Source organism: Chlamydotis macqueenii, chromosome 4, assembly GCF_036417535.1.
Source record: "Chlamydotis macqueenii isolate bChlMac1 chromosome 4, bChlMac1.mat, whole genome shotgun sequence".
NCBI lineage: Eukaryota > Metazoa > Chordata > Aves > Otidiformes > Otididae > Chlamydotis > Chlamydotis macqueenii.
The window spans coordinates 84,264,014-84,277,795 of record NC_141559.1 but is presented as its reverse complement, the minus strand read 5'-3'; the positions used below and the strand labels follow the sequence as shown (position 1 = coordinate 84,277,795).

The following is a 13,782-nucleotide window of genomic DNA, read 5'->3' as shown; positions in this document are numbered from 1 at the left end:
ACCGCACTGGCCCCGCCGCTCCACCCTTCTGCCAGAGGCAGGGGAAGATCAGCGTTCCGATAACTTCTCCCGTGGAAGCGGATCGAGCAGGAGCGCTGACGGCAATCCCCGCAGAACGAGGCGTTCGGCTGCGCTGGGCGAGCTCAGGCACAGCCGGGAGCCGTTCCCGTAACGGTCACGAACCGGCCAAGTCTTCTCGCTGACACAGCGCGGCCGGGGGAGCCGCGCGCTTGTGCCTTTGCTTATTGTTGGTTTTATTTTCAATTATCCTCTGAGATCAGGCAAAAATTCTCAGGATCCCTCGTTCAGCTGAGCAGTGACATCCCGGTTACGCTAAAAATAACACCCAGGACGGGAGAGCACCCCGGAGCCCGCGCCGCAGCCCGCAGAACCGCCAGCCTGATGGGGACCAGGCAGCGCAGCCCTGGGGCTGCCGACAGCGGGCAGAGCCCGCCAGCGCGGATCGCGGCGTGGGGGCAGGAAAGCCGTTGCTGTTAGCATGCAACTTCCAGAGGGCGAGGGCCGGCTCCAGCCGCGGCGGGGAAGCAGCGCAGCCCGGGCGAGCTGCAGAGCTGCTGCATGCAACACAGGCACAGGCAGGTGACACGGAGGAACGACCGCGGGGAAACTGGACAGGGAAAGCCGGGCATCACGGACATCATGGACGTTGCGGACACGAAATGATGCTGCTTGCTCACCCAGCACCCCCCGCCCCTCCGCAGGCACCCAGTCACGCTCACAATTAAAGCTCACACCATTAACATACACTAAAAAAAAAAAAAAAACAAAACAGAGCAGAGCGGGGCGCGTTCAGAAGCAGCGCTGGCAATGACGGCGTGGATGCGCAGCGGACCGTACCTTCCGTGTCGCCGGGGCCTGCCTCATCGTTGCGGAGAAGACAGGCGGGGAGCGGGAGAGACAGGAGAGAGGAGGCAGAGACCGTTAGCACGCTCGGCACAACAATGCGGCTGCCGCGGCCGCCTCGCAGCGCGGGCTGCCCGGCGGCGCCTGCAAATGGCTGCGGCTCCCCGCTATCCGCTCGCCATCCGCCCGCTAATCCGCTGAACGCCTCTCCCGAAGCGCCGGCTGCCGGGGCCCGCGCCGCCGCCAGAGCCGCGGCCGCACGTCCTCTCGCCGCCGATGTCTCCAACCACCGCCCCGGCGGCTCATTACATCACCGCCGGTGCAGCTCTCCTCCCCGCGCCGCGCGCCGGGGATGCTGCGCCGAGCCGGCGGCGGCGGGCGATGCTCCGCTCGGGCGAGGGGTCCCTGGTAGCCTAGCAACCCCCCGGCGCAGCCGCCTCGCCGGCGGCTCCAGCCGGCTCCATCCCTCTGCTCGGCACGCACGCTGCGCCCCACAAACCGCTCGTGCCCGCAGCCCAGCCCGCCCCGCGCCCACACGCCATCGCGGCCACGCCGGCACGAGGGGCGGCTGGGACCTCGCCCCCAAATCCCCCGAGCCCCGGCAGATGGACGGAGCCGAGCCCCGGCAGATGGACGGAGCCGAGCCCGGACAGACGGACAGATGTCTGCGCAGAGCCCCCCGCATCCTGCAGCGCTGCCCTTCGCCACCCAGCCCGACCCCTCCCGCCACCGAGGGGATTTACTGTCGAGGGGATTTATTTTTTAGGAGCTCAATGCACCCCTGCACAGCCAAGAGCGCCAGCGAAACCCCCACGGCAGGACCGGCCTCGCAGGACCCCTGCCCTAAAAAAGCCCCCGCCGGCACAGAGCCCGGCGCGTCGGCCGTACCCGACCCCCACCGCACCGCCGGGCTTGAACCGCCACCGCCCGCTCGGCAGCTTGTCCTGGGCCAACGCTCCGCCAGAGCCGTGACACGGGGGCCAAGCGCCACAGCAACCGGCAACGCCCAGCGCAAGGTCCCGCCGCCACCCGCGGGTCCCGACGCCCCGGCCCCCCCGCGGGGCCAACGGGGACCCACTCCCTTTACGCACGCGCTTTCACCCTGAACGCCTACGTGTGAACAGGGACCCCTTCTCCACCACCGCGCGCTCCCGCCCCAACGCCCGTCTTCTCCAGCGCTGCGGCACCAGGAGGGAGAGGCGCTCGGGCCGGCCCGCGGCGCCGCTGTCCTCGCACGGCGCGTGCACAACGCGTGTTTCACCCCCAGCGCAAGGGACGCTCGGTGCAGCGCTCGCGGTCTCTCGGAAGAAGTGCCGAACGGCAGCTTTCCCGGCAGGTTAACGTTCCTGGGGACCGTGTTCGCCACGCCGCGGACAGCCCGCGCCCCACGGCAAGAGCCGGCATCTGCAGCGGGTTTGGATTTCTGAACGAGTTCCGAGCGAGGAAAAGGAACGCCCGCGGCGCCTCGCACGGGTGTTCTCCTGGGCTGAGGCTCCGACAGCTGAGAGCATTAAAATACACACAGACACACGTGTGCGTGTGCAAATACATACTCTAAAATAAAACTCCGGCTTATGAGATCGTAAAAGGCTAACAGACCGAAAGCCAGCCCCTCCCAGGGCCCGTTAACGTCGCTTTCTCCGGGTGAGGAAGCAGCACCTGCGCCGGAGGAGCTGGCGTCGGGCAGGGGAGGAACGGGGAAGCGGCCTCCCCAGACACCTCTGCGCCCGGGCGTCCGCGGAGCGGGGCCGAACGCGGCTGCCCTCCAGCTCTGCCCTTGCCCTCCAGCCAGCGTTCAGCGTCAGGAACGCTTTGTGGGAGACGCAGGGGACGCTTCAGCCAGCCCAGTAATTACTCAGGAATTAACGACACGCGCGCGTGGCCTGCCGGTAAGGCTCACAGCGGGCACACGCAGACCGGGGTTTCGCTCTGAGAACGCCAGACCTCCCGGTGTTTGTGCGCGGACAGCTGCTGCAGCGCTCAGCAGGAGCAGCAGCACGTCCGGACTCCGCGGGGACGCTTCCCGAACCCACCCTTCGCGGGCCGTCCGGTCTCACGCCAGTGGGCCGCCGCTGCGCCACGGAAATACGGACTGGGACGGACCCCGGCTGCCAGCCTGCGCAGAGCTCACGCCAGTTCACCCATGGTCCCGCCCGAGCGTCACCCGTCAGCCCAGCACGCCCCGTCACGCCCGCAAAGCCCAAGGCGGCCGTCTGCAAGGGCACGGCGCGCGCCGCTGCTGTCACTGCCGGGCCCGACCCGGGGCCCGCGGGCAGCCGAGGAGCGCTCAGCGCCGTTCAACCGGCGGCACGGCCCGGGTGTCGCCACACGTTAAACTGAGCGGTGCTGGCCAGAGCCGGGCTGCGCGCCGACCCCCGGCCCCCCGGCGCGGCCCGAAAGCCTCGCGCCTGCGGGGACAAGTCGCTGCCGCTGCTCCGGTCACGGGGAAAAGCTGTGGGCTCGCTGGATCTCACCCGGCTGAAAGGGGGAGAACCCCCCGCGCTGAAACGCCGGCCCACCGGGCAGCACCTGTACCCCGAGGCCGGGCGCAGCCCCGTTTTGTTCTCTCCGTCCCGAGGAAACGCTGTCCGAGGCCCAGAAGGGAAACACACGGTGCAAGGCTTCAGCAGACACGGAGCAGGAGCACTGGTGACAGTGGGCCCACTCCACGCCCACACCAGTGACAACCAGCAGCCCCCACGGCGGTGCGGGGTTCGCCAGCCTGGGTCCTCAGTTCCTCCGGGACCCCCAAGCCCCAGGTTCTGCTTTCTGTCTTGTTTTTGGCCAGCGAAGCCCTTCCCGAGCCTCGAGTACCCTTCACCCGGCAGCTCAAACAGCGCGCGGCTGGGTGCCAAATGCAGAGCAGGGGCGCAGCTTGGGGGGTTTCCCACGGGAGAAAAGATTGTCGCGGGATTAAGTCACAGAGCCAATGTGGATACCCACAAAGAGCGAGAAAGGACAGTAACGCAGGAAGCAAGGGACGCAGCTTTATTCCAAAACTCCAAACGCTTCCTCCCTCGGCAGCATCTCCAGCCGCGCATCCACTCTGATCTCCGGTGCAGCGCCAGACCCGCTGCGATCACCGGCCTGAGCCGCCCAGGTTTCGGAGTGGAGGTGCTCTACGGCACGCGCGGCCCGTCGCACCGCGGGTGACCCCTTGTCGGGGCGAAGGCTGCTGTCCTCTCCGGCACAGCCCGGACGTGGCCGTCGGCTCTCGAAGGCGGCCAGAGCAGCCGCCCCGCTCCTGGCCCGCCCGCGCGGGTGAAGGAAGCAGAAGTCGAGCGGGGCCGGGGCCGGGGGACGGCTCCAGCAGCCGACGGAGCCAAGCGGAGGGTCGCTCCCTCCCGCTTGCGGCTGCAGAGCGTCCTGAGCGAGGCTGGACGGCTGCGCTGGCCGCTCGCAGCGGAGCACACGCAACTTTCGGCTGCTCTGCGAGTGACTTCTGCTGCCCCACCGCCCCAGCTCCCGCAGCACAGGCAGGCTCCCGCCTTCGATCAGACCACGAACGCTGGGGTGTCCGGCGAGCCTGGCAGCGCTCTCGGCGTTTGCCGCAGGCAGCACCTCTCGTCGGGCAGAGAGGACACAGCTTTGGGAGGATCCCAGCCTTGGAGGACCACAGCCTTGCGGCTGGGCCGCGCCTCGGGCACGCAGGATCTCCCGGCCGTGCCGCAGAGCCAGCGGCAGGCCAGCAGCCTCCGAGCCCTCCTGCTGCAGACGGCTGTCAAAAACCCTGCCTAACGCTCACCCACGTCCTGGTATCGGCAAACCGCCCCACGTCGCGGCCACCGCTGTGTCAGCCACGAGGCTCCGCCGGGGAGCCCGGAGGGAGCCCGGGACCCCGGGAGACGCGCTTTGTCTCGCCGCAGCAGGGACGGCCGTCCCTCCCACCGTTCGCCGCACAGCAAAAACGTCCAAACGTTGCAAAACACGTCGGGCTGCGGAAAGCGTGGGACGTGGTCTGTATTCGGGACGTGCCGCAGGCTTCAGTGCGCACAAAGGTGCTTCTGGGCAACACGTGGGGCTGCCTCAACCTTTGAGAATTCCTAAAGTTAAAAAAAAATAAAATCAAAGAGCTACAGAAGACAAACACCGAGCGAAGAGCCGCCCCTCCAGCACGGAGTCGCTCCCAGCGGCAGCAACGCTGACGTCGAGCACTTTCCACGCGTGACAGGTGAAAAAAACGTTCTCCTCCAGCAAATCCCCTGATCCCACGGCAATTAGCAAAACAAGCCCGATGACGTTCTAATGAGCCGAGGCACGGCTAGATGTTCAGAGCGGGAGCCAAAAGGAAGAGCTCAGGCAAGCCCCGAAGGGCCGAGACCAACCCGCAGACTGCAGCGGTTAGCCCGGGCTGGGACCGGAGCTGGACGTTCCCCCGGCTCGGACATCCGGTAATCCGGTAGCCCAAAGCCGGGACAGAGGGGCGCGGGCTGCGCGGCGCTGAGCCCCCACCCCGCGGGGGCCCTGCCCAGGCACTCGCTGGCCTCGGCCCAGGGGTGGGCACCCTCCGGCCGCGGGGAATCCCCCCGGCTCCACCAGCCAAAGCCGCATCCGGAGCAAGGAGCTGAGGAGAGTGCCGCCCGGCAGGTACCCGTGCGGGGATGCCGCACACCTTCCCGCAGACGCGCACCGCTCCCGCTGCCGGGTTCCTGACGGACAGAGCTCCGTTCATCCAGGCAGCCGCACGTACCGGGTTAGCCTGGATTTCACAGCACTATCTAAAATCGCTCCTTTTCAAGCGATTAGCAGCTTTCTGTACTGGCAGCGGGCGACCCCAGAGGGCTGCGGCAGGCTCACCGAGGCTCCCGGGGCGGTCAAAGACGCGCTCTGCACGCCGCAGCGCAGCCCGGCTCCCGGGGGCAACGTCGCCCCGTGCCAAGCACCTTCCCCACAACAAATCCTCGAGCACCCAGGGAAGCTACAGCCCCTCACCGACTTGGGGCACCCTCGGTCTCCGCTCTCACCGGCGGTGCTCGCCCCGCTCCGCTCAGCGCCGGGTCCAACCCCGCTCCTCGGGGCTGCTCGGAGCTCCGGCTCAGGGATCTGCGCCGCCCTTCCACGGCGGGGCCGGCTGCTCCGCCGAGCGGGGTGGCACCTTCCTGCTAACAGCCAGCCTGGGGCCAAATCGCAGCCCCGGCCCGCCAGCGCAGGGCTCACGCCCGTCACCAGCCAGCTCCTTCCCCTCAGCCCCGGCGCCGGGGCCGGCCCGCCGCCCGCAAAGGGCCGCAGGGTCCCGCAGGATGGGGCTGCACCCACAGAGACCACGCCGGGCTAAAACAAACGGAGCTGGGGTCCCGCTCTGACCGCCGGCCGCGGCAGTGAAGAGCTCCGGCAGAGCGTCCCGCCGGCCCCGGGTCGGCCCGGAGCGCGGAGGCTTTCCCCGCCGCGCCACTTCATGGCGTGAAGCACGGCACGGTTGGGTTGGGTTGGAGGGGACCAGCCCCGACCCAGCGCGGCAGGGAAACGCCGCACGCGCGGAGCCTCCCCAGACAAAGGCACCGAGGGGCAGCTGTAAGGCCGGTAACCGCGGAGGGAGCCGCGGGAGAGCTCACCCGGATTTCTCTCACCCGGATTTGTCGGTGAGGGGAATTAAGGGTTGTGCAGCACGGGGGCAGGGCAGCCGCTGCCCTACCGCGCAGACCCCCGCCGCAGATCTCCGTTCTCTCAGCCTGGCATCCGTCAATTCCTTCCACCCCCAGGCTCCCATTCACACCACCGCCTCCCGGAGCCGCCCTCTGGGGCAGGAGCACAGCTGAGAAAACGCGATTTAACAACGGGAAACCTGCTGCGGGACGCTCCAGAGCCCCCTAACAGCGCTCAGCGACAGGCAAGAGCAGCTATCGATCTCAAAGCCACGCAAAGCAGCGCGGAGCTTTCAGCGCCCGCACCGACAAGGAGACTGCCACGTCCCACCTCGCTCCGGAGCGGGAGCAGCCTGCAGCGCCTGCGGGAACGCCGGCTCATTTCCACGGCACCACCAGCCTGCGGCGCCGGCTGCTGCTCTGCTCGGCGCCGGGGGTTCGCTGGCGCTTCCCTCCACCACCGGCAAAACCAGCGCGACTCTGCAGCGCGGGCCTCGCCGCAAGGCCCCGTCAGCGCTCCTCAGAGGCACGACACACGACGCAGTGCCGCGGCAGCCGGTCAGCCAGCCGGCCAGGAACGCTAGCCGCATGAAAACCAGGGCAGGGGTTCACGCAGACCCTTCTGCAGGCCGTGCTCGCGGCGGTTCAGACGTGGGGCACGTTTTCCGGCGTAATCGGATTGCTCTTTCCTTTAGCGGGTTCACAGCCTGCGGTGGCCCCTCTCCTTCAAACAGAATCCATCTGGGAACGGGTCGCTCCGTGCCCCGAGCAGGCTGAGGCCATCTGCTCCCTGTGCGGAGACGCTGCCGCCAAGCGCCCAGGCGCACGGCGAACGGGGGGCATGGGAGGATGAGAGAGCGGCCGGGGGCCCAGCAGCGAGGGGGGCAGCCGCGCTCGTCACCGAGCTCAGAACAAAACGCCCCAGACCCAGCCCAGCACGCGCAGCGCCCGCTGGGACCGCGAGAGGAGCAGGAACGTTACTGAGCTGGGCCACAGGCAGTCCATTGCGGGGGAAACCACCAAAGTGGCTCCAGCCCCCGCCGTGACGGGACGGGTGACCCGTGGTGGGGACCGCACCCAGGCAGCTCCGGCGCGCGGGACAGCGAGGGCATGCGTTACGTGCAGACGTGGCGCGCAGGGACGCGGTTTAGCGGTGGACGTGGCAGCGCTGGGTTTACCGTTGGACTCGGTGATCGTAAAGGTCTTGTCCCAGACGACAAACGACGCTGCGGTTGCTGCCCCAGCGCAGGGCTCCCACCACTCACGCTGGGCTCCCCCAGCCACGCACCCCTCACCTGCACTTTATATTTCTTCAGATTTAACTTTGGAGCAGAGCGGGCGCCCCGTCTCGCTGGAAGGCGACGCTGCGCGACCCAGCGAAACCCCAGGCACCTCAGCGCGGGAGGAGGCAGGCCTGCGACGGTGAAACCTCGCCCCGCGTAGCGCTGGGCGGGCAGAGGAGCACGCAGCCCATTTCACCCCAAAACCGAGGGGAAACGTGCTCCTACTGCTCTATAGACAGACTGGGTGCTCTTCCCTCCCCGCCCAGTGCCCCAGCCCGGGCAGGGGCCGGCACGCCCCTCCGGACAGGCCGGCAGCTCCCCGCGTGCGGGGGACAGCCCGGGCCCCCCAGCAGCCGCCAGCACCCCGAGAGCCCGAGCGAGGGACGCGTGGCAGACCCCACGTGAGGAACGAGGCCGCCCCCCAACACCCCGCGCCCCTCTGCAGCATCGCAGCCCACGGGACAGACCCCCAGGCTCGCCCAGCCCGAGATGGCACAGCCGGGTTCCCCCCAGGGCGCCCGACGGCAGGGCCGGTGCAGCCAGCACCGCCGCGCGAGGCCCTGCCCCGCCGCCCAGCCCCGAGGCAGCAGCGACACCGAGGCAAAGCGAGGGGGCCGGGGCCGGGGGGACAAGGGCCATCTGGCACCGAGGAGCCGGCAGCGGCTCTAATGCGATCAAAGTCTATATTTAACGTGCGGAGAGCCACCTTCCCCCCGCCAAGGGGATTTGTCTGCTAATCACGTTAGCTGTTCGGTGACCATGCAGCCGCACCGCCGTCTTCACACGCTTGTGCAAGGCCAGGGGCTGGAGAGCAGGAGGGCGGAGAGCTGACAAACCCAGTAAAGGCCGAAAAAGTTCAGTTCTGAGGTGACATCGGCCAAAACGCGGCGCGGGTCTGTCCCCGGCAAAGAGCTGTGGCGTCCCTGCCCGAGCCGTCTCCGTGCCTGGGCAGCCGGGAAGGGCTCCTGGACAGCTCTCATCACGCAGCTGCTCTTGAAAGCGGCAGCCAGCCACGGCTCTGAGCAGACAGCAGTGCGCACGGCAGCCTGCGACCACGCGAACGGCCTGGAACCCCGGGGAGCGCGGACGGAGAGCGAGGAAACATTCCACCCCGAGGATCTTCCCGTCGGCACAGCGGAGCCACGACAAACAGCCGGGTGCAAGTCAGAGCCGCGCGGAGCAGCGCTGCGGGGCAGACGCGCGCCCGGGAGACACGCGGAGACCGGGAGGAGCGGGGTAAGACAGCTCCCAGCCAGCCCTGCACGCGTCCCGGCAGCTGCCCCCCACGCCGCGGCACCGCGCCTCGCCCGGGGGCTCCCTGGGGGCCAGCGCTGCTGTTCCACACCCAGAACCCAAAGCGAGAGCGGCCGGAAGGGGACAGCCGCGGGGGATCCCACCGGCTGCAGGGCGCACGCCGGGGACGCCGCAGGTACCGCATCGCCCTCTCTAGCGCTGTCCCGTGCTGGTCCGAGGCTCGGGTGCCAGATTTGTTTTCCCTTGGCAGAAAACATTCCCCAACAGCCTCCAGAGAATAACGGACCCCTGCCGAGACCTCTGTAGCTTTAGCTGTTCTGCTGAGAGTGACACAAGGTTTCTGGCTCTGGTGTCACACGGGCTGGCCGCGGGGCGCTCGGACCTCGGGGGCGGCGCGGGAAGCCGCGGCCAAGGAGAGGACGAGTGCCGCGCGTGAGCACAGCGGTGACCGGCCCCAGTCACCAAAGCGCGTTGCTCGGCGCCGCTTGTCCCGGGCTCCTGGGGTTTGCCCCTCCCGCAGCGGCTCCTCCTTTTACCGCTGCCGAGGCGCAGCGCGAGCGGCTCCTTACCTTGTACCGTCCAGAGAACGGCCGGACGCCGCTCAGTAACGGCCGCACAGCGGCCAGCGAGCGCGAGGAGCACGGCTCACGCGTCCCGCAGCACGGAAAGCGCCTGGCGCGTAGCCGGTACTCCCACCGCCCGCGGTCGGGGAGCACGCGCTGCGATGAAATGTCCGTTAGGGACGGAGACGGCAGCGGGCGGCGAAAGCCAGCTGAGCTGCGCCATCAGCGATGCGTGCTGGCTCTCCGGGGTCCAAGGCGTAAAAGCTCCGCGCGGCCGTGCCGGGAGCCACGCTGGCACAGCCCGCGGGTGACGCCGTGGCTGGCACCCACCGGGTGCGGTCAGCTGGAACAGCAGAACATCCTGCCGCCGAGCGCGGGGCAAGGAGCGGGGCGCCCTGCGTGCCTCCCCCGCGCAGCGGCAGGGCAGCGACACCGCTGCGCAGGCCGCCCCCCGCGCTGCCGCCCGGCCCGGAGCCACCACTTTGGCCGCGTTTTCCTCTGAGCAAGCGGGGGCTGGCGAAGGGGAGCGCATGCAACGAGCAAACATGCAACGGTGCGATGGAGGCACAGCGGCAAGGGGTGACAATGAACTGGGATGCACTGGAGGCCCTGCATGCGGCCAGTAGACTCGGCAACACAGAGAGGAATTGTCAAAAAAGCAGCACCTTTTTGGGCTTCACTCCACGCTGCATGAAGAGGGAAGAAAAGGGCACAGAGTTAGAGCTCACGTGGCACCCACGGCGGCTATCGGCGGCGATCCGCTCTCCGCTCAAACCTCCCGAGTTCCAGAGCCAGCTGCTCACGGGAGAGAGCACTGCTCAGGGACGTCGCTGCTGTGAAAGTGCCACCAGCGAGGACACCCCGGCCACGGGAGCGTGAACTGTCAGAGCGCTCAGCAGGGGAGGGCAGGGCCTGTTCCCAGCCCTCCGACCCCCGAGCTTTACTGCAGCGTCGCTGACCGCGCTTCCGCCCCCCCGGCGCGGGGTCTTCTGAGGCGCCAGGACGCATTGGAAGGAACACAAACCCCCCAGGCAGCCTTCGGCGCGGGCAGAGCGCGTTAACCGACTGCCTCGCTGGCTGGCACCCGGAGCCCGGGCAGGGGTCCGGCCCCAAACCCAGCCCTCACAGACCCCGCGCCCCCCATGCCGACCCCCCCGGTCACGCGCTGCCACGGGAAGATGCTGTACTCTATTTTCTTGCCCTGACATCTTTTGTGGGTGCGCTTCCACCGTGCCTCCGGTCACAAAGACTGCTCAAGAACGCGATGTTCTGCCCTTAAAACGCAATTCCTGACCGCAGCACGGCAAGGCCCCGCAGCGGCTGCTGCCCCAAGGACGATTTTTCGTGGCGGCAGGGAGTTTATGTGCTTGTGCTGGGAAGAAATCACATCTCAACCGAAACGTGCTGGACATTTTCTCCAGTTCCCTGCCGCTCGGGGCCCCTCTGCCCCCGGGAAAGCAGCTCTCCTCCACGCTTCCAGAAGCCTCCGTGCCAGAGCCGACGGAGCCGAGGTAACAGCTTCTCAGGGCCAGCTGTGAAGGCGCGGGGGCTCCGACGCCAGGGCCTCGCAGGATGCGAGGGGAGGGGGAGGGGATGCCAGGGCTGGAAGCAGGCGCAGGGAGCGCGCCCCCCGTGCGGGTTTGGGACCCGCCGGCAGCCAGGGACAGGCTCCGGGCGGCGATTTGCCCAGCGCAGGCGGCTGCGGGACAGCGCTAGCAGGGCAGAACCCAGGCCAGAGCCGGCGGCAGCTCTACGCCGCCTTCTCACAAACCCCTTGTTATTCCGCCCGCGGGACTCCCCGGCTGCACCAGCCAGCCTCGTCTGCCAAGGCTGTTTGGCAAACAGCGCGCCTCCCAGTAAAACCCGTTCTGACTTTCCCCGCTTTTCGCGGCGGGAGCGAGCGCAGAGCGGCCCAGTCCTCTCTGGAGGGTCCCCAGCTCAGTGCCCTGCCCCCAGCAGCAGAGGCGGGTCGGGAGCCAGCGACGCGCGTGGCAATGGTGGGTAGGGGCCGTGAGGTGAGAGGCGCTCCCATTTCTGCAGGATTTGCGCCCAGAACACGCAGCGCGCCCAGGAGCCGCGGCGGCCTCCCGAAAGCCGTGCTCCCGCGCCGCACGCAGCAGCGCCGGCAGCCTGGCACCGGGCTGCTGCCGCAGAGCGGGCCCTCCGCAGCGCTGCAGGAAATCAGGAGCTCTGGGCTGGCTTTGTCGTTTCAGAGAACTCTCAGGATGGAACACACCCGCACTACTGCACGGCGGAGGCTCTGCTCTCAGAAAACAGCAGCTCCTCCTCAGACAACCTGCGACAACTGTCACCGTGCAGCCAAGCCAACGCACGCGTGGGTACGGCACAGCCGGCCGCAGCGCAGCACAGCCGGCCACAGCGCAGCACAGCCGGCCGCAGCGCAGCACAGCCGGCCGCAGCGCAGCACAGCCGGCCACAGCGCAGCACAGCCGGCTGCAGCGCAGCACAGCCGGCCACAGAGCAGCACAGCCGGCCGCAGCGCAGCACAGCCGGCCGCAGCGCAGCACAGCCGGCCGCAGCGCAGCACAGCCGGCCGCAGCACTCCCCTGCAGCCACGCCGGGGCCCGGGGAGCCCGGCCGGTTTCGGGGCCAGGAGGTGGCCCTTCCTGGGGAGGGACAGGCCGCTGTCCTGCTGCCGTGAAGCCCTCTGCTGCCGGTTGCTCAGGCTCCGCTAACGCCGCAGAGGGGTTCCCCCGCCACGAGGCAGGAGCGACTCGCGCTGACCTCCCCGGCTCCCGCTGCTGGGGCCACAGCCCCCTTCAGCATCGCCTGCCACCAACAGCCCCAGCACCCTTCCACGGCGCTGGGCACCAAGCGACGCCGCAGGACGCGTGCCCCAGAGCTCGGGCTTTGCCTCCGAACCCTCAGCGCCAGGAGGGGGTTCTCTCCACCCTCCGCTTTGGGTGCGGCTGGACTCCGAGCCAGAGCAGGCACAACCTCCCCCGGTCCGAGCCCCACGGATCCCCGGCACACCGCAAAGGGCCGGTCCATCACCGCGCCCAGCTGTGGCCAGGATCTGAAGATCGGCACCTGCTCCAATTTTCTGTTCCGCGAGAACCACCCATCACATTTCACACCACGGGCACCCATCTGCGCCTCAAAAGCCCCCGAGACTCCTGGACACTGAGAAGCACGCACCGCTCCTCTGGGAGCCGAGCAAGCCAATTCCAAACAGCCGCAGGGTACGCTGTCCCTGCGGGACGCGGGGAATCGCTAGAGGGATACAGCCAGGAGGCAGGCCGGGCGCGCGTGCCGCAATGCTGGCTGAATGTGGATGAAAACGTGTCGTACAGGGAACCCTGCTGCGGTTTCACTCTAACTTCCCGATCTCCGGTCACCAGCTGAGCATCACTTTCACACACCCTTGTTTCCCTGGGGTTTCTGAAGCGGCGCTCTTCACCAGGGTGTTTGTATCACAGAGCACCGAAGCGAAACGGGCCGAGGAAGAGCCAGGCTGGCACAGCCCTGTCCTCCTGCCTGTTCTGTGTGGGCGCGCGTCCCGCACGCTCGGCCTGCGGGGCTGACAAACGGAGCTTTCAGAGAGGGGCTAAAGCTAACGAAAAGTCGGAGCGCGTCACACGGTGACTGGGTTTCAGCAGCCCGCGGGCCGGGCACTCACCAGTTTGCTGGCCTTGGCGGCATCCAGGGAGTCTGTAACGAGAAACAGAAACAGAGCCATGAGCTCGGCCGCAGGCACGCCTGGCCCGCACGCGGCGCGTTCCCGCAGCCCCGCAAGCGGAGGCACAGCGAGAGGACCGCTCACGCGCGCTCTCAGGGGCACGGGCCGAAAGCAGAGACCAGGATAAAGCAGGCAGTGGTGCTACAACAGGGTCTGGGTTTGGAGGAACAGGCGCTCCCTTCTCAGACCCGCTGGCACAGCCCGAGCAAGCCAGACGTCCACACACGCCTCGGAACTGGGTCAGGCTACGCCGCTTTTCCTGAGTTAAATCTCCGCCGCTCACAGAACCCCGAGTCACCGCCTCTATCGGAAACGCAGGGCTGTGCGGCGGTCCACACGACCGCACCTCACCAGCTGGATTCCAGATGAGATCTCATCTGCCAAGCTCCAAGGGAGAATCTAACCCCGAATACGGGCCCAGAGGCCGTTTCCGTCACGCAGCAAAATGGAAGGTTGCTGCCGCTCCGGTCCCTGCGCGGTCAGGACTCCGAACACGCGGGAGGGGGATGGACAAGACACCACTCAGCAACTCCCGA

General features: G+C 68.1%; 1 protein-coding gene across 10 annotated transcripts in view; it reads right to left on the bottom strand.

Annotated features, from left to right (window-relative positions):
• The window catches only part of DCTN1 (dynactin subunit 1), a 73,241-nt gene that overhangs the window by 30,331 nt on the left and 29,128 nt on the right, over positions 1–13,782 (bottom strand). For 5 of the 10 annotated variants that reach the window (XM_086746978.1, XM_086746972.1, XM_086746975.1 and 2 more), the window contains exons 4-6: positions 13,187–13,218; positions 10,212–10,232; positions 859–876 (exon numbers count right to left, since the gene is read on the bottom strand). In XM_086746978.1, coding sequence (XP_086603104.1) covers positions 859–876; positions 10,212–10,232; positions 13,187–13,218 — 71 coding nt within the window. The remainder of the gene's footprint in view (positions 1–858; positions 877–10,211; positions 10,233–13,186; positions 13,219–13,782) is intronic. The other 5 variants (XM_086746976.1, XM_086746980.1, XM_086746982.1 and 2 more) reach the window with 2 other exon arrangements.